Genomic DNA, 15,893 nt, shown 5'->3' with positions numbered 1-15,893 from the left:
ATGTGCATGTGCGTGTGTGTGTGCATAATATGTGAATCAGTGATTTATTTAGTTTAAAGTCTTTCAATCACCATGATATGCGTTTTGGTCAATTATGGTCCCATTTATTTTAAAATTGACCTTAAAGTAGGTTATGCTCTAGGAGGGGCGGGATGATTTGATTGACAAGCTACACAACCAATAGCATTCATTCCCGCCCCCGCTCTTGATTGACAAGCTACCCAACCAATAGCATTCATTTAGCAATTGATTTCCAGTTGCTTTTTTGCATATATTAAAGATGGCGGATTTGAAATTGTTGAAAAATAGGCTTCATTTACGGTCTGTAGAGTCTGGGGACGTCACTTCGTCCATATCTTTTATACAGTCTATGGTTATTATGAACCTTCACTGTTTCTTCCCACTAAAGGCTGCCTACTGCGGACCCATCGGCGTGGAGTTCATGTTCATCAACGACATGGAACAGTGCCAGTGGATCCGGCAGAAGTTTGAAACCCCTGGGATCAAGCAGCTCGCCAACGCTGAGAAGAGAACGCTGCTGGCCAGGCTGGTCAGATCTACACGGTCAGAACTCAAATCATTTCATTTCATTATAACCCATTGAGACCGGGAACGCATCTGTGTCATTTTTACGATTTCTTTGGCTATTAAAAAATAGCAGATCTACAATTTTTTTTTTAAATTGTGAATATTTGTGCAAATCTTTGAATATATATATATATTTTTTAAAGCGAACATTTTTAACTCAAATCTTTGCTTCTGGGGGATTCTACAAATGTCTTCTAAATCCTAACAGTTTTTTTTGTTGAAAAAAACGTATTTTGCTATAATATCAGTGGTTCTCAAACTGTTTCATGTTGAGGACCCCCAAATGATATGTATTAGGCTGTGGACCCCCATCTCAAAATATGTTGTTCCAGGGACCCCCCCAAAAGCAAAGATTTGAGTTTTAAAAAATCGCTTTAAAAATATACACCTATTCCAAGATTTGCACACATTTTCACGATTTTTCAAAAATAGCAGATCTACAAGCTCATAGCGCGGCACTCGGTACAATTTAGAATTCCGGACTTTTACTTGTAACAGAGTATTTCTACATTGCAGTATTGATACTTTTACTTGAGTAAAAATAGTACTTTTTACACCACTGCTCCAGAGGCTGCATGATGCAGTGGAGACAGAGAGATACAGCCACTGACCTATTGACCCCTGTGTGCAAACAGGCATCTGGCGCAGCAGGACAGATGTTTACATACAGTACTATATGCTCAAACACTTTCACTACAACAGATGTTAAGGCGACGCACCTGTAGTCAATTAAACGGGCTGGGCTTTTTTAGACACAGGAATTATTACTGTAGATCTATAACCACATGGACCCTATAGCGTCCCTGTTCTGGGGCAAACATTCGGCAAGAATAGCTAGATCTAGATCGGCTATTTTCAGCAGAGAGATTTGGTGCACTGTACGCTGTAAGAGTGAGAAAAGGAGCAGATCTAGAATAGAGCCCTGGGGGCAGGGGTCATCAACCCCTGGGCCTGTGATGGACATTTTCCTCAAACTACATTTTTGCCACGGACATAAAAGATTATTGGTCAATAATATTACCATAAATAAAATGCTAAATGCATACTAGTCCAGTAGACAGGATGGAGAACACATGCTGTGTTTTTAAAGAGGGAGAGTGGTTAGTCCTCATCCCTTTGAACTTTATTTTATTTCATTGAGATAGTAAGTAGGAAAGCTGAGAGGGAAGGCGTAGATGGAGAAATTTGTAACCCATTTTGAAAAATTGCTTTAAAAGTCAAGTGTATTATTATTATTATTTCCAAGCCATCACTAAATTGAAGTGATGGCTTTGAACTTCTCAAAGCATTAAAGACAATCAGAGACGGTGAGAAGAATTGTCATATTGACATCATCGACCGGTCATTACCCATAAGCTTAAAAAACTGATTTTTCCAGGCCCAGTCATTAGGCACCGGTACCTGGTTTAACAAGGTTTGAATACCTGTCTGGCAGTGTCTATAATAGAGTGTTAATTTCAAAGGGCATTTGGGAAACCCAGCTCTTATCCTGTTAAGTTAAAATCAGGTCATTCATTGGCATGGAAGACTTTTTTTTTTAATGGTTCTCGGCAGTGACCTTTCTGGGTGTACTGGCACCCTGGGCCAGTGGTTCTCAAAGTGGGCCTGTGGGACACCGGTCAGCCAAGTATACTGTACTGTATGGTTTAACCCATTTAGACCGGGAAAGAATCGGTGTCATTTTAAGATTTCTTTGGCTATTCAAAAATAGCAGATCTACAAGCTCGTAGCGCGGCAGCGAGTGCCGCGCTACGAGCTTGTAGATCTACTATTTTTGAAAAACTGTGAACATTTGTGCAAATCTTTGAATATATATATATATATATTTTTTAAGGCAAACATTCGAACTCAAATCTTTGCTTCTGGGGGATTCTACAAAATGTCTTCTAAATCCTAACAGTTTTTTGAAAAACATATGTTTCTATATCAGTGGTTCTCAAACTTTTTCATGTCAAGGACCCCCAAAAATGTCCGCCGACCCCCATCTCAAAATATGTTGTTCCAGGGACCCCCCCAGAAGCAAAGATTTGAGTTAAAGATTTTCGCTTTAAAAATATACACATATTCCAAGATTTGCACAAACGTTCAAGAATTTAAAAGAAAATCGCAGATCTACAAGCTCATAGCGCGGCACCGAGCTTGTATATCTGCTATTTTTGAATAGCCAAAGAAATCTAAAAATTACACAGATTCTTTCCCCGTCTAAAAAGGGTTAAATTGGTTTAAACATGCTGGTGCTTTACACTGGTTGATAGACCAATTAAAAATACCAGTGAGTTCAGCAGCATTGACAGAGGACACAAGATCAGGGTCTGCAGCTGTGCTTGACCTTATGACCCCTCAATCACATGGTGGGCTCAGGGGGTTTTCCATTGTACGTAGACTCTCTGTTGGGCTGCTTGAGCTTTTATGAAAACGGCAGTAGTCATATTTACTTGAATTCTTCTGAAAGTATCTCTAAAATATTATATGTATCAAACCTCCTCATCATGTAAGGCAGTCTAAGTATAGCGGCTCCCAAACGTTTTAGCTTGAGGCCCAAAAGACACATTCTCACAGTCTCCCCGTGACCCAAACTACTTCTTTAAGGTATTTATTATTTTAAATGTGTGCAAATTTAAAATAACAACAACTTAAAAATGTGCAAATTCTTTGATTTTAATTTTAATTTAATGTATTTTGTTTATGATTTTTTTTTTTTTATATTTGTGAATTTGTTATTCATTTATGAAACATTGTGACTTTATTTTATTTTATTATTATTTTAAATCTTTTGAAATAATAATAGTAATAATAAAAAGATGTAGGAAACGAAAAAGAAAAGGAGCACTCTTTCGGAACCACTGGTCTAGTGCAGTATGTACTGTAACAGATGCTGTTATGAAACAATTGTAATAATTGTAGTGGAGTAAAGGTCATTACACACCGGCGATTATGCAAATATACGCAAAATTCGGACTCGTTCCGAATAATTAAAAGACGCTTTTTCGCTTCGCTTTTTCGCTCCGTGGAAAGCTTGCATTGACTTTATAAGGTTTTTAAAAAAAACGTATTATTCGCATGAAAAAATCGCCCCCGGCGTGTAAGGAGCTTAAAAGTACAATATTTGCCTCTGAGATGTAGTGGAGTAGAAGTAAAAGTGCAGAAAATTGGAAACACTCCAGTAAAGTAAAAAATACCTCAAAATTGTACTTACAGTATAAGTACAGTACTTGATGAGTAAATGTACTTAGTTACTTTTACACCACTCATAAACGGCATATTTTATGAAACGTTCCGAAAGTCGAGAGACATGTCTGTGTGCTTAATGCCGCGAAGCCTTCATTCAACCCCGCCTTGTTTTAACGTGCGAGCAGGTTCGAGGACTTCTTGGCGAGGAAGTGGTCTTCAGAGAAGCGCTTTGGCCTGGAGGGCTGTGAGGTTCTCATCCCCGCTCTGAAGATGATCATCGACAGGTCCAGCAGCGTCGGCATCGAAGGAGTCATCATTGGCATGCCTCACCGGTACACCGTCCATACACCTCACCATCTGTGCTTCACCACGTTGGACATGAACCCATTAAGACCTAAGATTTTTAGATTTCTTTGGCTATTCAAAAATAGCTGATATACAAGCTCTTATGAGCTTGCAGATCTGCTATTTTTTTTTTTTAATCGTGTAACATTTTTTACAAAATGTCTTCTAAATCCTAACAGTTTTTTTTGTTTTTTTTAAACATATGTTGCTATATATATCAGTGGTTCTCCAACTTTTTTATGTCAAGGACTCCCAAAATATGTATTTGGCCGCGGACCCCCATCTGAAAATATTTTGTTCCAGGGACCCCCAGAAGCAAAAATTTTAGTTAAACATCTCTATATATATATTCAAAGATTTTGCACACATTTTCACGATTTTTTTTTCTTCAAAAATAGCAGATCTACAAGCTCATACATAGCGTGGCACTCTGTGCTGCGCTAAAAATAGCAGATCTTTATAAACTTTATTTTGAAAACTTGTGAAACGTTCTGCGTAACAAGTACTATTACTTTTGGTACTTTAAGTATATTTTGATGCCAAGACTTTTGTACTTTCACTCAAGCAATTCCGGACTTTTACTTGTAACAGAGTATTTCTACATCGCAGTATTGATACTTTTACTTCTTCCACCATGCAGGGGTCGACTGAACGTCTTGGCCAACGTGGTTCGTAAGGAACTGGATCAGATCTTTTGCCAGTTTGATCCCAAACTAGAGGCTACTGATGAGGTAGGAGCTGCTTAGACACCTCACTGTGAAGACAGACAAGCGTTGTGTAGTGTTGTGTTGTGAACTGTGATGTGTGTTTGGGTGCTGTTAGGGACACGTTGTTGTTTATTTGGGTGTTTATCCGGGTACATGTACTCAAGTAAGTACTTAAGTAAAATGTTGAGCTAGTTTTACTTTACTGGAGTATTTCCATTTTTCTATACTTTTACTTCTACTCCACATCGCAGAGGAAAATGTTTTACTCCACTACAGTTATTTGAAAACTTGAGTTACTAGTTACTTTGTGGATTTTGATTATTATCACAACACATACATTAACCACCTCAGCCATATATACTGTATACCTCGGCTATTTGAAAATAGCAGATCAACAAGCTCACAACGCTTCTTCCACCACTGTTCTGTTAGGGCTCTGGGGACGTGAAGTACCACCTGGGGATGTTCCACGAGAGGATCAACCGTGAGACGGACAAGAACATCGCGCTGTCGCTCATGGCCAACCCCTCCCACCTGGAGGCCGTGGACCCGGTGGTGCAGGGCAAGACCAAGGCCGAGCAGTTCTACAGCGGAGACACACAGGGCAAGAAGGTAAATGGTGCATTTATATAGCGCTTTTATCTAAAGCGTTTTACATAGATTGTGCATTACATTCACCCATTCACACACACATTCACACAACGATGGCGGAGGAAACCATGCAAGGCACCAACCTGCTCATCGGGAGCAATTAGGGGTTCAGTCAGTGTCTTGCTCAAGGACACTAACTCTGGGGGAGCCCGGGATCGAACTGGGAACCTTGTGGTTTCCAGTTCACTCTACCCGGCCACTCTACCCCTGAGCCACTGCCGCCCAAGGTAACTGTGACATTCTGAAGGTAACAGTCACCAGTGGTGAAAAGTACTTTTACTTAAGTACTGTACTTAAGTACAATTTTGAGGTATCTGTACTTTACTTGAATAACTTGAGTAATTCAAACTTCCCACTACATCTCAGATCCAAATATTGTACTTTTACCCCACTGGAACTAAAGTTTTCAAATAAATGTAGTGGAGTAAAAGTACAATATTTGGATCCGAGATGTAGTGGAGTAGAAGTAAAGTATTATTATTACAAAACGTATATTAACCAATTCAGCCCTATATACATTTCGGCCATTTGAAAATAGCCGATCTACAAGCTCACAATGCGTTGCGATGCGACGCATTGTGAGCTTGTAGATCTACTATTTTCAAAAGATGTGTATTCACCTGTTTTCTAGGCTGTGTGTTTTCCACTTCCTGTCGATTTCATTGGATATCATTGGTCATCTGACCAGTTTCATTGGATTTCATTGGATCAAATCGACAGGAAGTGATGCCCACACAGCCTAGGAAACAGGTGAATACAACTTGAAATGGGACATTCTGCATAATGAGTACTTTTACTTTTGGGTAAAACTTTTGGGACATTTTTTGAGATTTAAACCGGCCTTACAGGTCATGTGCATATTGATTCACGGTTGAATGTGCTCTTATACTGTAGGTCATGTCCATATTGATTCACGGGGACGCTGCGTTCGCCGGACAAGGCGTCGTGTACGAGACCTTTCACCTGAGCAAGCTGCCGTCCTACACCACGCACGGCACCATACATGTCGTGGTCAACAACCAGGTATATATACGCTATGAGAGGAGATACAATATATATCTGAGTCATCTGCCAATAAATGACATTGTTTTTAAGACCGGGAACGCATCTGTGTAATTTTTTTGATTTCTTGGGCTATTTTTTGAAAAATCATGAACAATTTTGAAAATCTTTTAATGTATGTATATACATATAAATATATATATATTAAATTTGCTTTTTTAATGCCTTTATTTAGAGAGGGATAGGGAAAGTAGGCTGACAGGAAATGGGGAGAGAGATGGAGGGGGTGACACGCAGCAAAGGTCGTCGGGATCAGGAGTCGAAGCAGAAAAAAAAACAACTATCAAACCGGGTCCGTGAAATAAATAAAAAAGTTGAGAATGACTGAGTTAATACATTACATTACATTACAGTCATGTAGCAGACGCTTTTATCCAAAGCGACTTACAATAAGTGCATTCAACATAGGTAGGGAACGAAAACTACTAATCACCAGAAGTATTAAGTGCATTTTCTGCAAAAAACAAGCAACCAAGAGTATACCTAGCGCTAAGGTAAAAGTGCAATATATCAGCTACCTACTTTCCTTAAACAGATGAGACAACAATAGCAAAATCAAATGAGCACGAGCTAAAACAAATAAGTGTATCGACTAAACAAGATCCAATAAAACAATACAACAATAACACAAGCGTTCGTACAACTAGTTAACAACAAGTAGGCCAGGCAGAGAGGATGGGTAGTGTTTCCTGAAGAGGTGGGTCTTTTTAATAGACTGTTTTGTTGCCTCTTTGAATTGATTGTTTATGATGGCTCTGTCTCAGATCGGCTTCACGACGGACCCGCGCGTGGCGCGCTCCTCCTCGTACCCCACCGACGTGGCCAAGGTGGTGAACGCGCCCATCTTCCACGTGAACGCCGACGACCCCGAGGCGGTCATGTACGTGTGCCGCGTGGCCGCAGAGTGGAGGAGCACCTTCAACAAGGACGTCGTCATCGACCTGGTACAGTCAGTCATCATAGGACGTCTGCCCCCCCCCCCCCCCCCTCCCTTTCCCTAATAACACACCCTGACTAACTGCCCCAAACGTCCTAGACTCTTCTCCCTCCTGACTGTCAAGCTGTAGAACAGTGGTTTTCAAACCTTTTGATATCAAGGACCATTATTTATTCGGCCCACGGACCACCATTTGATTTTAACTCTCAGACCCAAGACTTAAAATATTTTGTTATAGTTAGATATACGATTTTGTCCACAATTCCATGCTGTATTGATGTTGGTACCAATAGGAGAGACAACAGGCAAACGTTGATCAAATTAACAATCATTTAATTAATTAATGCAGATGTTTAACAATAATTTTACTCTTGAGAGCGTAGAATTAAACCAAATGGACCCGTAAGGGTCCATTTGGTTTAATTTTACGCTCTCAAGAGTTTAAGATCTATACGGGTCCATTTGGTTACCAACTCTCCATCATTTAGCTGGGGACCACCTGGAACCACCTCAAGGACTGGTGGTCCCCGGACCACTGGTTGAGAACCACTGTTGCAGAATGATCGAATGACCTCTGACACCTCTCTGACACATTTTAGAAATGTGACAAAAACTAAAAAATATCCATGAATTCAAGTCTTCATGGATGGACTAATCGATAGAAAAAAAGTCATTTTGGGGGTGAACTATCCCTTTAAGTTATGTTAGTTTATGTTATTTAGATAGACACATATTGAGTGCTTGTCTACAAATGTCATTTGCTATGTTATCAATTGATTGTTTTCTTTGGTCTCTCATCTCTATTTACATGACAAAGTACCCTGTCATTTGTCGTTTGTTGACTAGGGATCACCATGCCACGTTACTAAAAAGTGTGCTTGCGTGTATACAGGTGTGTTACAGACGTTTTGGCCACAACGAGATGGACGAGCCCATGTTCACCCAGCCCCTCATGTACAAGCAGATCCGCCAGCAGGAACACGTGCTGAAGAAGTACTCCGACAAGCTCATCGCCGGGGGCGTGGTCACGCTGCAAGAGTTTGAGGTGGGCTCTCTTTGGCCGTGTTTGATCCAGATACATTTGTAATACAGTATAGTGGCTGCTGCTACCGGTACCGACTCGTTTTATTCGCCATCACTATCTGCCGTGCTTTGTGCATTAAATCACATTTAACCCATTAAGACCCGGGGAACGCATCTGTGTGTCATTTTAAGATTTCTATGGCTATTCAAAAATAGCAGCTCTACAAGCTCGTAGCACTCGGTGCTGCGTTATGAGCTTGTATAATTTTGGGGGTCCTTGACATGGAAAAAGTTAGGATTTAGAAGATTTTAGTTAGAAATGTTCGCTTTGAAAAATATATATATTCAAAGATTTGTAAAATGTAAAAATGTAAATTTTAAAGCTCTTAGCGCAGCACTCTGTGCCGTGCTGTGAGCTTGTAGATCTGCTATTTTTGAATAGCCAACGCTAAAATCTAAAATGACACTTGGATGCTTTCCCGGTTTTAATGGGTTAAATATCACCTTATATCCCCGCTGGTATTTGTTGAAGCAGCAGTCCTGCGAGTTGAGCCTCAATTTAGTGCCTGGGTCTCATAGCGGTCCTTCATATATATGGCTTTCTCGCGGTTGACGTTGAAATAGTCCTCAGGTTCTGGTGGTCGCTCGGTGACATCACTCAAAAGGGCCGCTCCGTCCGAAAAACTGCAACTGTGGGCGGAGGAGGAATGCCGACATCCATCCAGGGCTGCTGTTTTATGGGGGCGACGGCAGAGAAATGCTTCACGTAGCAGCACTGTATGTGATGGACATGGCTTTCGGTCGTATGGCCTGTTTGTTTTTGCTCTTGCAAAAAAAAAAACACAACAAAAAAAACCCATAAACAATAAGTAATGCACCGAGGCAGAACGGTCACTGTTTTCTGCAGACTATATACTGTACACTTCCCAACCCCCCCCTCTCTCTCTGTTTTTACAACCTTCACCATTTTTTTCTCTCTCTCTCTCTCTCTCTTTGGCTTTGTCTATCGCTATGCGTTTTTCTCACACACACACACACACACGCACACACACACACACACACACGCACACACACACACGCACACGCACCCCCACACACACGCACACGCACACGCACACGCACACACACACACACACACACACACACACACACACACACACACACACACACACACACACACACACACACACACACACACACCATAGGCGTCGGGTAGTGAAGGCTAGGGTAGGCTAAGCCTTCCCAAATGTTATGCTGGGAAATTCTGGGAAGTGTGCAAATGATATATAATATATGTGCGCAGGATTATTTAGTTAATTTTTTGATAATGAATCAGCAAAAATCAGGCAAAAATAAGAATGAAATAACATAACCCTAACCGAAGCCTAACCCTAACCCTAAAACCGAAATAAAGTAACGCTTTGGCTAAATCCCTTTATGTATTGCATTGCCCGACCAGACAATCTGATATTGATCATTTCGACTGATATTCGCAAACGTATTTTTTTAGCAAAGAGGCCAGATGCTGTTGTAGCTATAGGATAACCACAGTAGATACAGTAGCTCTAACACAGCAAAGTAAGTGCGATATGATTGTTGACAGAGTTATACTGGTATTGTTGAAAACGGATAATGATGGGGGCCGTTATTTATTGACATTCCAGCTCTGCCTTTCACAAACTAGCCAGGTAGCAATCAACAGTGGTGCAAAGTAACTAAGTATATTTACTCAAGTACTGTACTTAAGTACTATTCTGACATATTTGTACTTGAGTATTTCCAGTTGTCAGTACTTTTACTTCTACTCCACTACATCTCAGAGGCAAATATAGTACTTTTACTCCACTACAATTACTAGAGAGTAGAGTACTTCTACATTGCAGTATTGATACTTTTACTTAAGTAAAACATTTGAGTACTTTTTCCACCACTGCAGGTAGCGATCAACTTGTTTGCAACAACAACTTCCTCTCAGCTGTAATGAGCTATACTCTGACAACTTGATGGAGGAGAGTATATAGTTAGCAGTGGAGACAGGCAGAGCACGCTTCGTAGGACAACTATGTAATGATGACAGTCAGTCGGAAGACATTCATCTAGAAGAAAACTTTTATTGCAATGATATTGCAATGTATTTGATTGTCTGGCTCATGCTCGTGTGATGTGATGCTGCAGAAGCATGACAGACTCTGATATCACAAATATACTTATTACATAGACATGATAATAGACTTATTGGGCAGAAACTAAAGATACTCAGACGTAATAATAATAGAAACATGATACTGTCAGTGGTGGGCAGTAACAAAATACATTTACTTGAGTACCGTACTTAATCCATTAAGAGCTGGAACGTATCTGTGTCATTTTTTGATTTCTTTGGCTATTCAAAAATAGCAGATCTACAAGCTCATATGCACATGAGCTTGTAGATCTACTATTTTTGAAAAATCGTGAAAATGTGTGCACATCTTTGAATATATGTATTTTTAAAGCAAACATCTTGAACTCAAATCTTGGCTTCTTGGGGGTCCCTGGAACAAAATGTTTTGAGATGGGGGTCCGTGGCCAAATACATATAATTTTTGGGGTCCTTGACATGAAAAAGGTTTTAAGCACCACTGATATTATAGCAACATACGTTTTTTCAAAAAACTGTTAGAGATTTAGAAGACATTTGTAGAATCCAAAGAAGCAAAGATTTGAGTTACAAATGTTCGCTTTAAAATATATATATACTCAAAGATTTGCGCAAATGTTCAAGATTTTTTTTAAATATTAGATCTACAAGCTCATAGCGCGGCACTCGGTGCCGCGCTATGAGCTTGTAGATCTGCTATGTTGGTGGTATATATTCATTGTCAATAGCAGCCATAGCCAGGTGCAATGTTTTCAGTAATACCATGTTGTTGGAATGGAAACATATGCTCCATTTCCAATTTATAGCTGTAGCACTGCATTTTGATTTCATATCGGTCAACATGTACTCCGATAATGACTTCAAAGGCTCTACTGGTGCGCTCAACTAGAAAACAACTGTCTTGATTCCAAGCAATACTAGACATGAAAAGAACAAGCGCACTCACAAGTTTAACGTCTTTTAAAGCATGTAATATGCCACAGCAGGGCAACGGACGCGCTTCGGCCTGTTGGCCTTGGTCAGCATTTTTTCGTTACTGCTGACTAAGCCCAATCGGCCGAAACGTGTCCATTGACTGCTGCTGCGGCATATTAGATGCTTTAAAACTAAGTAGGGATGCACAATAGTACAATTTTGCCCCGATATCCGATTACCAATTAATTGCATATCAAATCGACTGAAACCGATACCGATATCGCAACTTTTCAGTTCACTTTTCAGGTTTACCTTACACCTTGTTATACAGTGTGATTCTGGCTGCAGATGCAGACTTCAAATATAGTTCATTCTTAAGCCTTCAGGTGCACATGTTAGTTCCCAGAAAACGCTGACTAAGTCTGTTGCCCTCATCGTCACAAAAGGCTTTTTCAGCTTCATATTCAAGCCGAAATATAATAAAATAAAATATTGGCTATTACTTTGATATCAGTTTGATACCGATATTGCATTTTTAAGGCCGATATTGCTGATACCGATATGATATGGTGACCGATTAATCATGCATCCCTATTTTTTTTTTAACGTACAACTCGTGAGTGCGGTTGTTCTTTTGATGTCAACGATAATGATATACCTGACATAAGTCCATGTCTGCTGACCGGTATACCGGTGGTGTGGCTGTAATGAATCGATCGTTCTCATCATCCAACGTTCATTTTGGTTGCAGGAAGAAGTTGCAAAATATGATAAGATCTGTGAGGAGGCGTACGCTCGCTCCAAGGATGAGAAGATCCTCGACATCCGCCGCTGGCTAGACTCCCCCTGGCCTGGTACAAATCTAACCTTTTTAATTTTTACCCCTTTTTTCTCCCCAATTTTGTTGCTATGCCAATTGATTCCTCCACACGCATTTCTGTGTGTTGTCACTGCTGTTGAGGAGCCCCCACCGGGAGGACGTAGAGCCTCCGTCCTACTCCTCCCGCCCGGCACTCCCTGCTGACAGCCAGGTGCCGCCCCAGGCTGTAGGAGTACGTGCAGTGACAAATATCACCCTCACCGCCGCCAACCCGGATTCCCTCCCTCCCCCTATTCCAGCTTTTAAAAGATCACATTAGTATAAATATACTTTTATTATGCTCTTCTGTTTTTTGGATTGATTGATATCAAAAACAGCAGATCTACAAGCTCATAGCGCGGCACTCGGTGCCGCGCTATGAGCTTGTAGATCTGCTGTTTTTGAATAGCCCAAAGATAGCCCATCTATAAATGACAGAGATGCTTTCTCGGATTGAATGGGTTGGGGCACACACACTAGGGCTGTCAACTTTCCTCAGAAATGATATTCGAATATTGGTCTTAAAAATTGGCAGATATTCGAATATATTCGAATATTATTATTATTATTATAAAAATATATATATATAAAAATATATTGTTTTTGGTTGACAGAAACAGTACAAAAAACAATGTATCGAGTGCTCGGATCCAATAAAACATATCTTTTGTTTGTTTTTATAACTTGATACATTGTTTTTTGTATTGTCCCTGTCAAATAAACATTAAAAAAATAATGTTTTATTATTATTATTTTTATATTTGAATATTAATTTTCATATTCGAATATACATATTTTCCCAATATTCGAATAATATTCGAATATCGAATATTCGTTTGACAGCCCACACACACACACACACACGGTCTCCTCTCCTTTCTCTGCAGAATTCTTCACAGCTCAGGGCGAGCCAAAGAGCATGAGTTGTCCTCCCACCGGCCTGGACGAGACGATCCTGCAGCACATCGGTCACACCGCCAGCTCTGCTCCTCTGGACGACTTCAAGGTCCACCCTGGTCAGTGTGATGGTCTTATAGATCCACCCTGGTCGATGGTCTTATAGATTCACCCTGGTCAGTGTGATGGTCTTATAGAGCTACCCTGGTTTGTTTTTATATACACCCAGTGTTACAAACTAAATTAAAATGTGTTTAAACAAAAAACATAATTACACAAATCTAAGTCTGACATGAGTCCATATATCTATATTTATCAATGTGTGTCGTTTGACTTTTACAAACGGAAATAAACAAAGCAAAATATACTAATACTGATAATGCTAAATTATAATGGTGATAATACTAGTGATATTAATAATGATAAAAAAAGGGGGTATCTGTGTAACAAGTGACATTTTGACTGTGAATTCCAACTTTTTTTAACTCATTAATTGCCATGGACGAATTAATTCGTCAAATTCTACTATGGCTCAGCCTGCCAACGCCGAGTTTGGACGAGTTTTGAAAGAAAAACGTGACAATTTTTTTACGTTGATTTTTTTCACACAGAACCAGAGATAAGGCGATCCGAAGATGTACTGCTCCATTCACTCCCTGGTTAACTTATTACTTAAAAATGCTTTATCTCGGCTCCTGTGTACTTTTTTTTTTACTATGTATTTTTGGCAAAACATGCTATTTTCAACTTGCCACAACTATGGAACGGATTACCGCTATCTTATAATTCCCCCCCCCCCACGAGACCCCTGTGTGTGTAATGAGGGGATCACCGTGCGGATAGCATTCACAGAAAAACTTCCATGATTTTTCAAAGGTAGCTAGTTTTCGCTGACACTGGGGTGACATTATTACAATTTACTCTGGCAGTTTCAGACTGGCATACTCTGGCATCGTCCGGAGTTACGGTCGCACTGACTGTGACGGGATCTATGGATTAGATTTCTATAGGTGTAGAAGAGTAATGTCTAATTCATGCTCCGTCGAACGACTGCGTCACGCGGCAAAACCGGGGACATGCAAGCTCTCTAAGACGTCACTGTGCTCACTTTCACTTTCCATCACCTTCGTGAAAAGGAACCTAATCTGCCTGGTTACCATAGCGGAGTGACGTACAATGTCATACCACATTACAGACAATTATAGGGGAGAAATATCAGGGCCACTTGACTGTTTTTTTAAAAATATACAGTATATCGTTGCTGTCGGGCAGAAACCTCTTATCTCCATATTTAAACTTTTTGCGTTTTTTTTTTGTAAATTAATGCTCTACTTCAGGGGTTTTCGACCTTTTTCATGCCAAGGACCCCTAAATTGATAATACATTTGGCCGCGGACCCCCATCTGAAAACATTTTGTGCCAGGGACCCCCAGAAGACACTTCAAGATTTTTCGAAAATGTTCAAAAGTAGTAGATCTACAAGCTCGAACCGCTTGTAGATCTGCTACGTGTGCTATTTCTGAATTAGAATCCTGAAAAGTGACGGTAAAAGTGACGTATGAGGTTTCCACCCGACGGACAGAGACAGTATTTTCTTAAATTGCTGTGCATATAGACATAATGTCTGCCGTGATGATCTTCAGAGAGTCGATAAAAGCGCTTCACCTGTGAAGCCATCGCTCCGGCGTGGCAGGTGTCTGCACCGCACAGCTGGTGTGACTCACTCTTTTAGAGTGCCACAGATGTTTTTAACCCTTCAAGACCGGGAACGCAAACATTTTTAACTTGAATCTTTGCTTCTGGGGGGTCCCTGGAACAAAATATTTTGAGATGGGGGTCCGCGGTCAAATATACATATCATTTTGGGGGGTCCTTGACATAAAAAAGTTTGAGAACCACTGTTATTATAGCAACATATTTTTAATAATAATAAAAAAAAAAAAAATTTAGAAGACATGTGTAGAATCCCCAGAAGCAACTATTTGAGTTACAAATGTTTGCTTTAAAATAATATATATATAAATATATTCAAAGATTTGCAACAAATTGAAAAAAAATAGCAGATCTACAAGCTGATAGCGTGGCACTCTGTGCCTTGTGGATCTGTTATTTTTTGAATAGCCAAATAAGTGTTAAAATGACACACAAATGCGTTCCCGGTCTGAATGGGTTAATTACAATAGAGCATAGCGGCCCATTGCTTTTTATACGTATACTGTACATTCCCTCCTCTCTCTCTGTGTTCCCATCCCAAACCCTCACTTCTCATAATGTGTCGCCCCGTCCCCTGTTCAGCTTGTATCGTAATAATTCAAATCTACAAAGTAACTAGTAACGTGAAGTTTTCAAATAATTGTATTGGAGTAAAAAGTACAATATTTGCCTCTGAGATGTGGTGGAGTAGAAGTAAATGTATTGGAAAATTGGAAATACTCCAGTATAATTAAAAGTACCTCAAAATTGTACTTAAGTGCAGTACTTGAGTAAATGTACTTGGACTCCAAAACGGCGACCGGAACTGCGTAATTCTGGGCGAGTCTCCGCCCTACGCCCGTTCCCTATCCACAAGTTTCCTAGGGCGTTGTGGGCATCACTTCC

The 15,893-nt window shown here is 40.2% G+C and overlaps 1 protein-coding gene across 2 annotated transcripts in view; it reads left to right on the top strand.

Annotated features, from left to right (window-relative positions):
• The window catches only part of ogdhl (oxoglutarate dehydrogenase L), a gene marked incomplete at both ends in the record, with an annotated part of 55,678 nt that overhangs the window by 16,279 nt on the left and 23,506 nt on the right, over window positions 1-15,893 (top strand). For both annotated transcript variants that reach the window (XM_080450104.1, XM_080450105.1), the window contains 9 exons: window positions 410-564; window positions 3,945-4,091; window positions 4,745-4,835; window positions 5,244-5,423; window positions 6,357-6,485; window positions 7,289-7,468; window positions 8,354-8,506; window positions 12,291-12,393; window positions 13,286-13,414. In XM_080450104.1, coding sequence (XP_080306230.1) covers window positions 410-564; window positions 3,945-4,091; window positions 4,745-4,835; window positions 5,244-5,423; window positions 6,357-6,485; window positions 7,289-7,468; window positions 8,354-8,506; window positions 12,291-12,393; window positions 13,286-13,414 — 1,267 coding nt within the window. The remainder of the gene's footprint in view (window positions 1-409; window positions 565-3,944; window positions 4,092-4,744; window positions 4,836-5,243; window positions 5,424-6,356; window positions 6,486-7,288; window positions 7,469-8,353; window positions 8,507-12,290; window positions 12,394-13,285; window positions 13,415-15,893) is intronic.

The sequence above is a fragment of the Gymnoscopelus braueri genome (assembly GCF_963280865.1).
Source record: "Gymnoscopelus braueri genome assembly, chromosome: 14".
In the NCBI taxonomy this organism is placed as follows: domain Eukaryota; kingdom Metazoa; phylum Chordata; class Actinopteri; order Myctophiformes; family Myctophidae; genus Gymnoscopelus; species Gymnoscopelus braueri.
The sequence above is the reverse complement of the archived record's forward strand: the minus strand, read 5'-3'. Positions and strand labels throughout refer to the sequence as shown.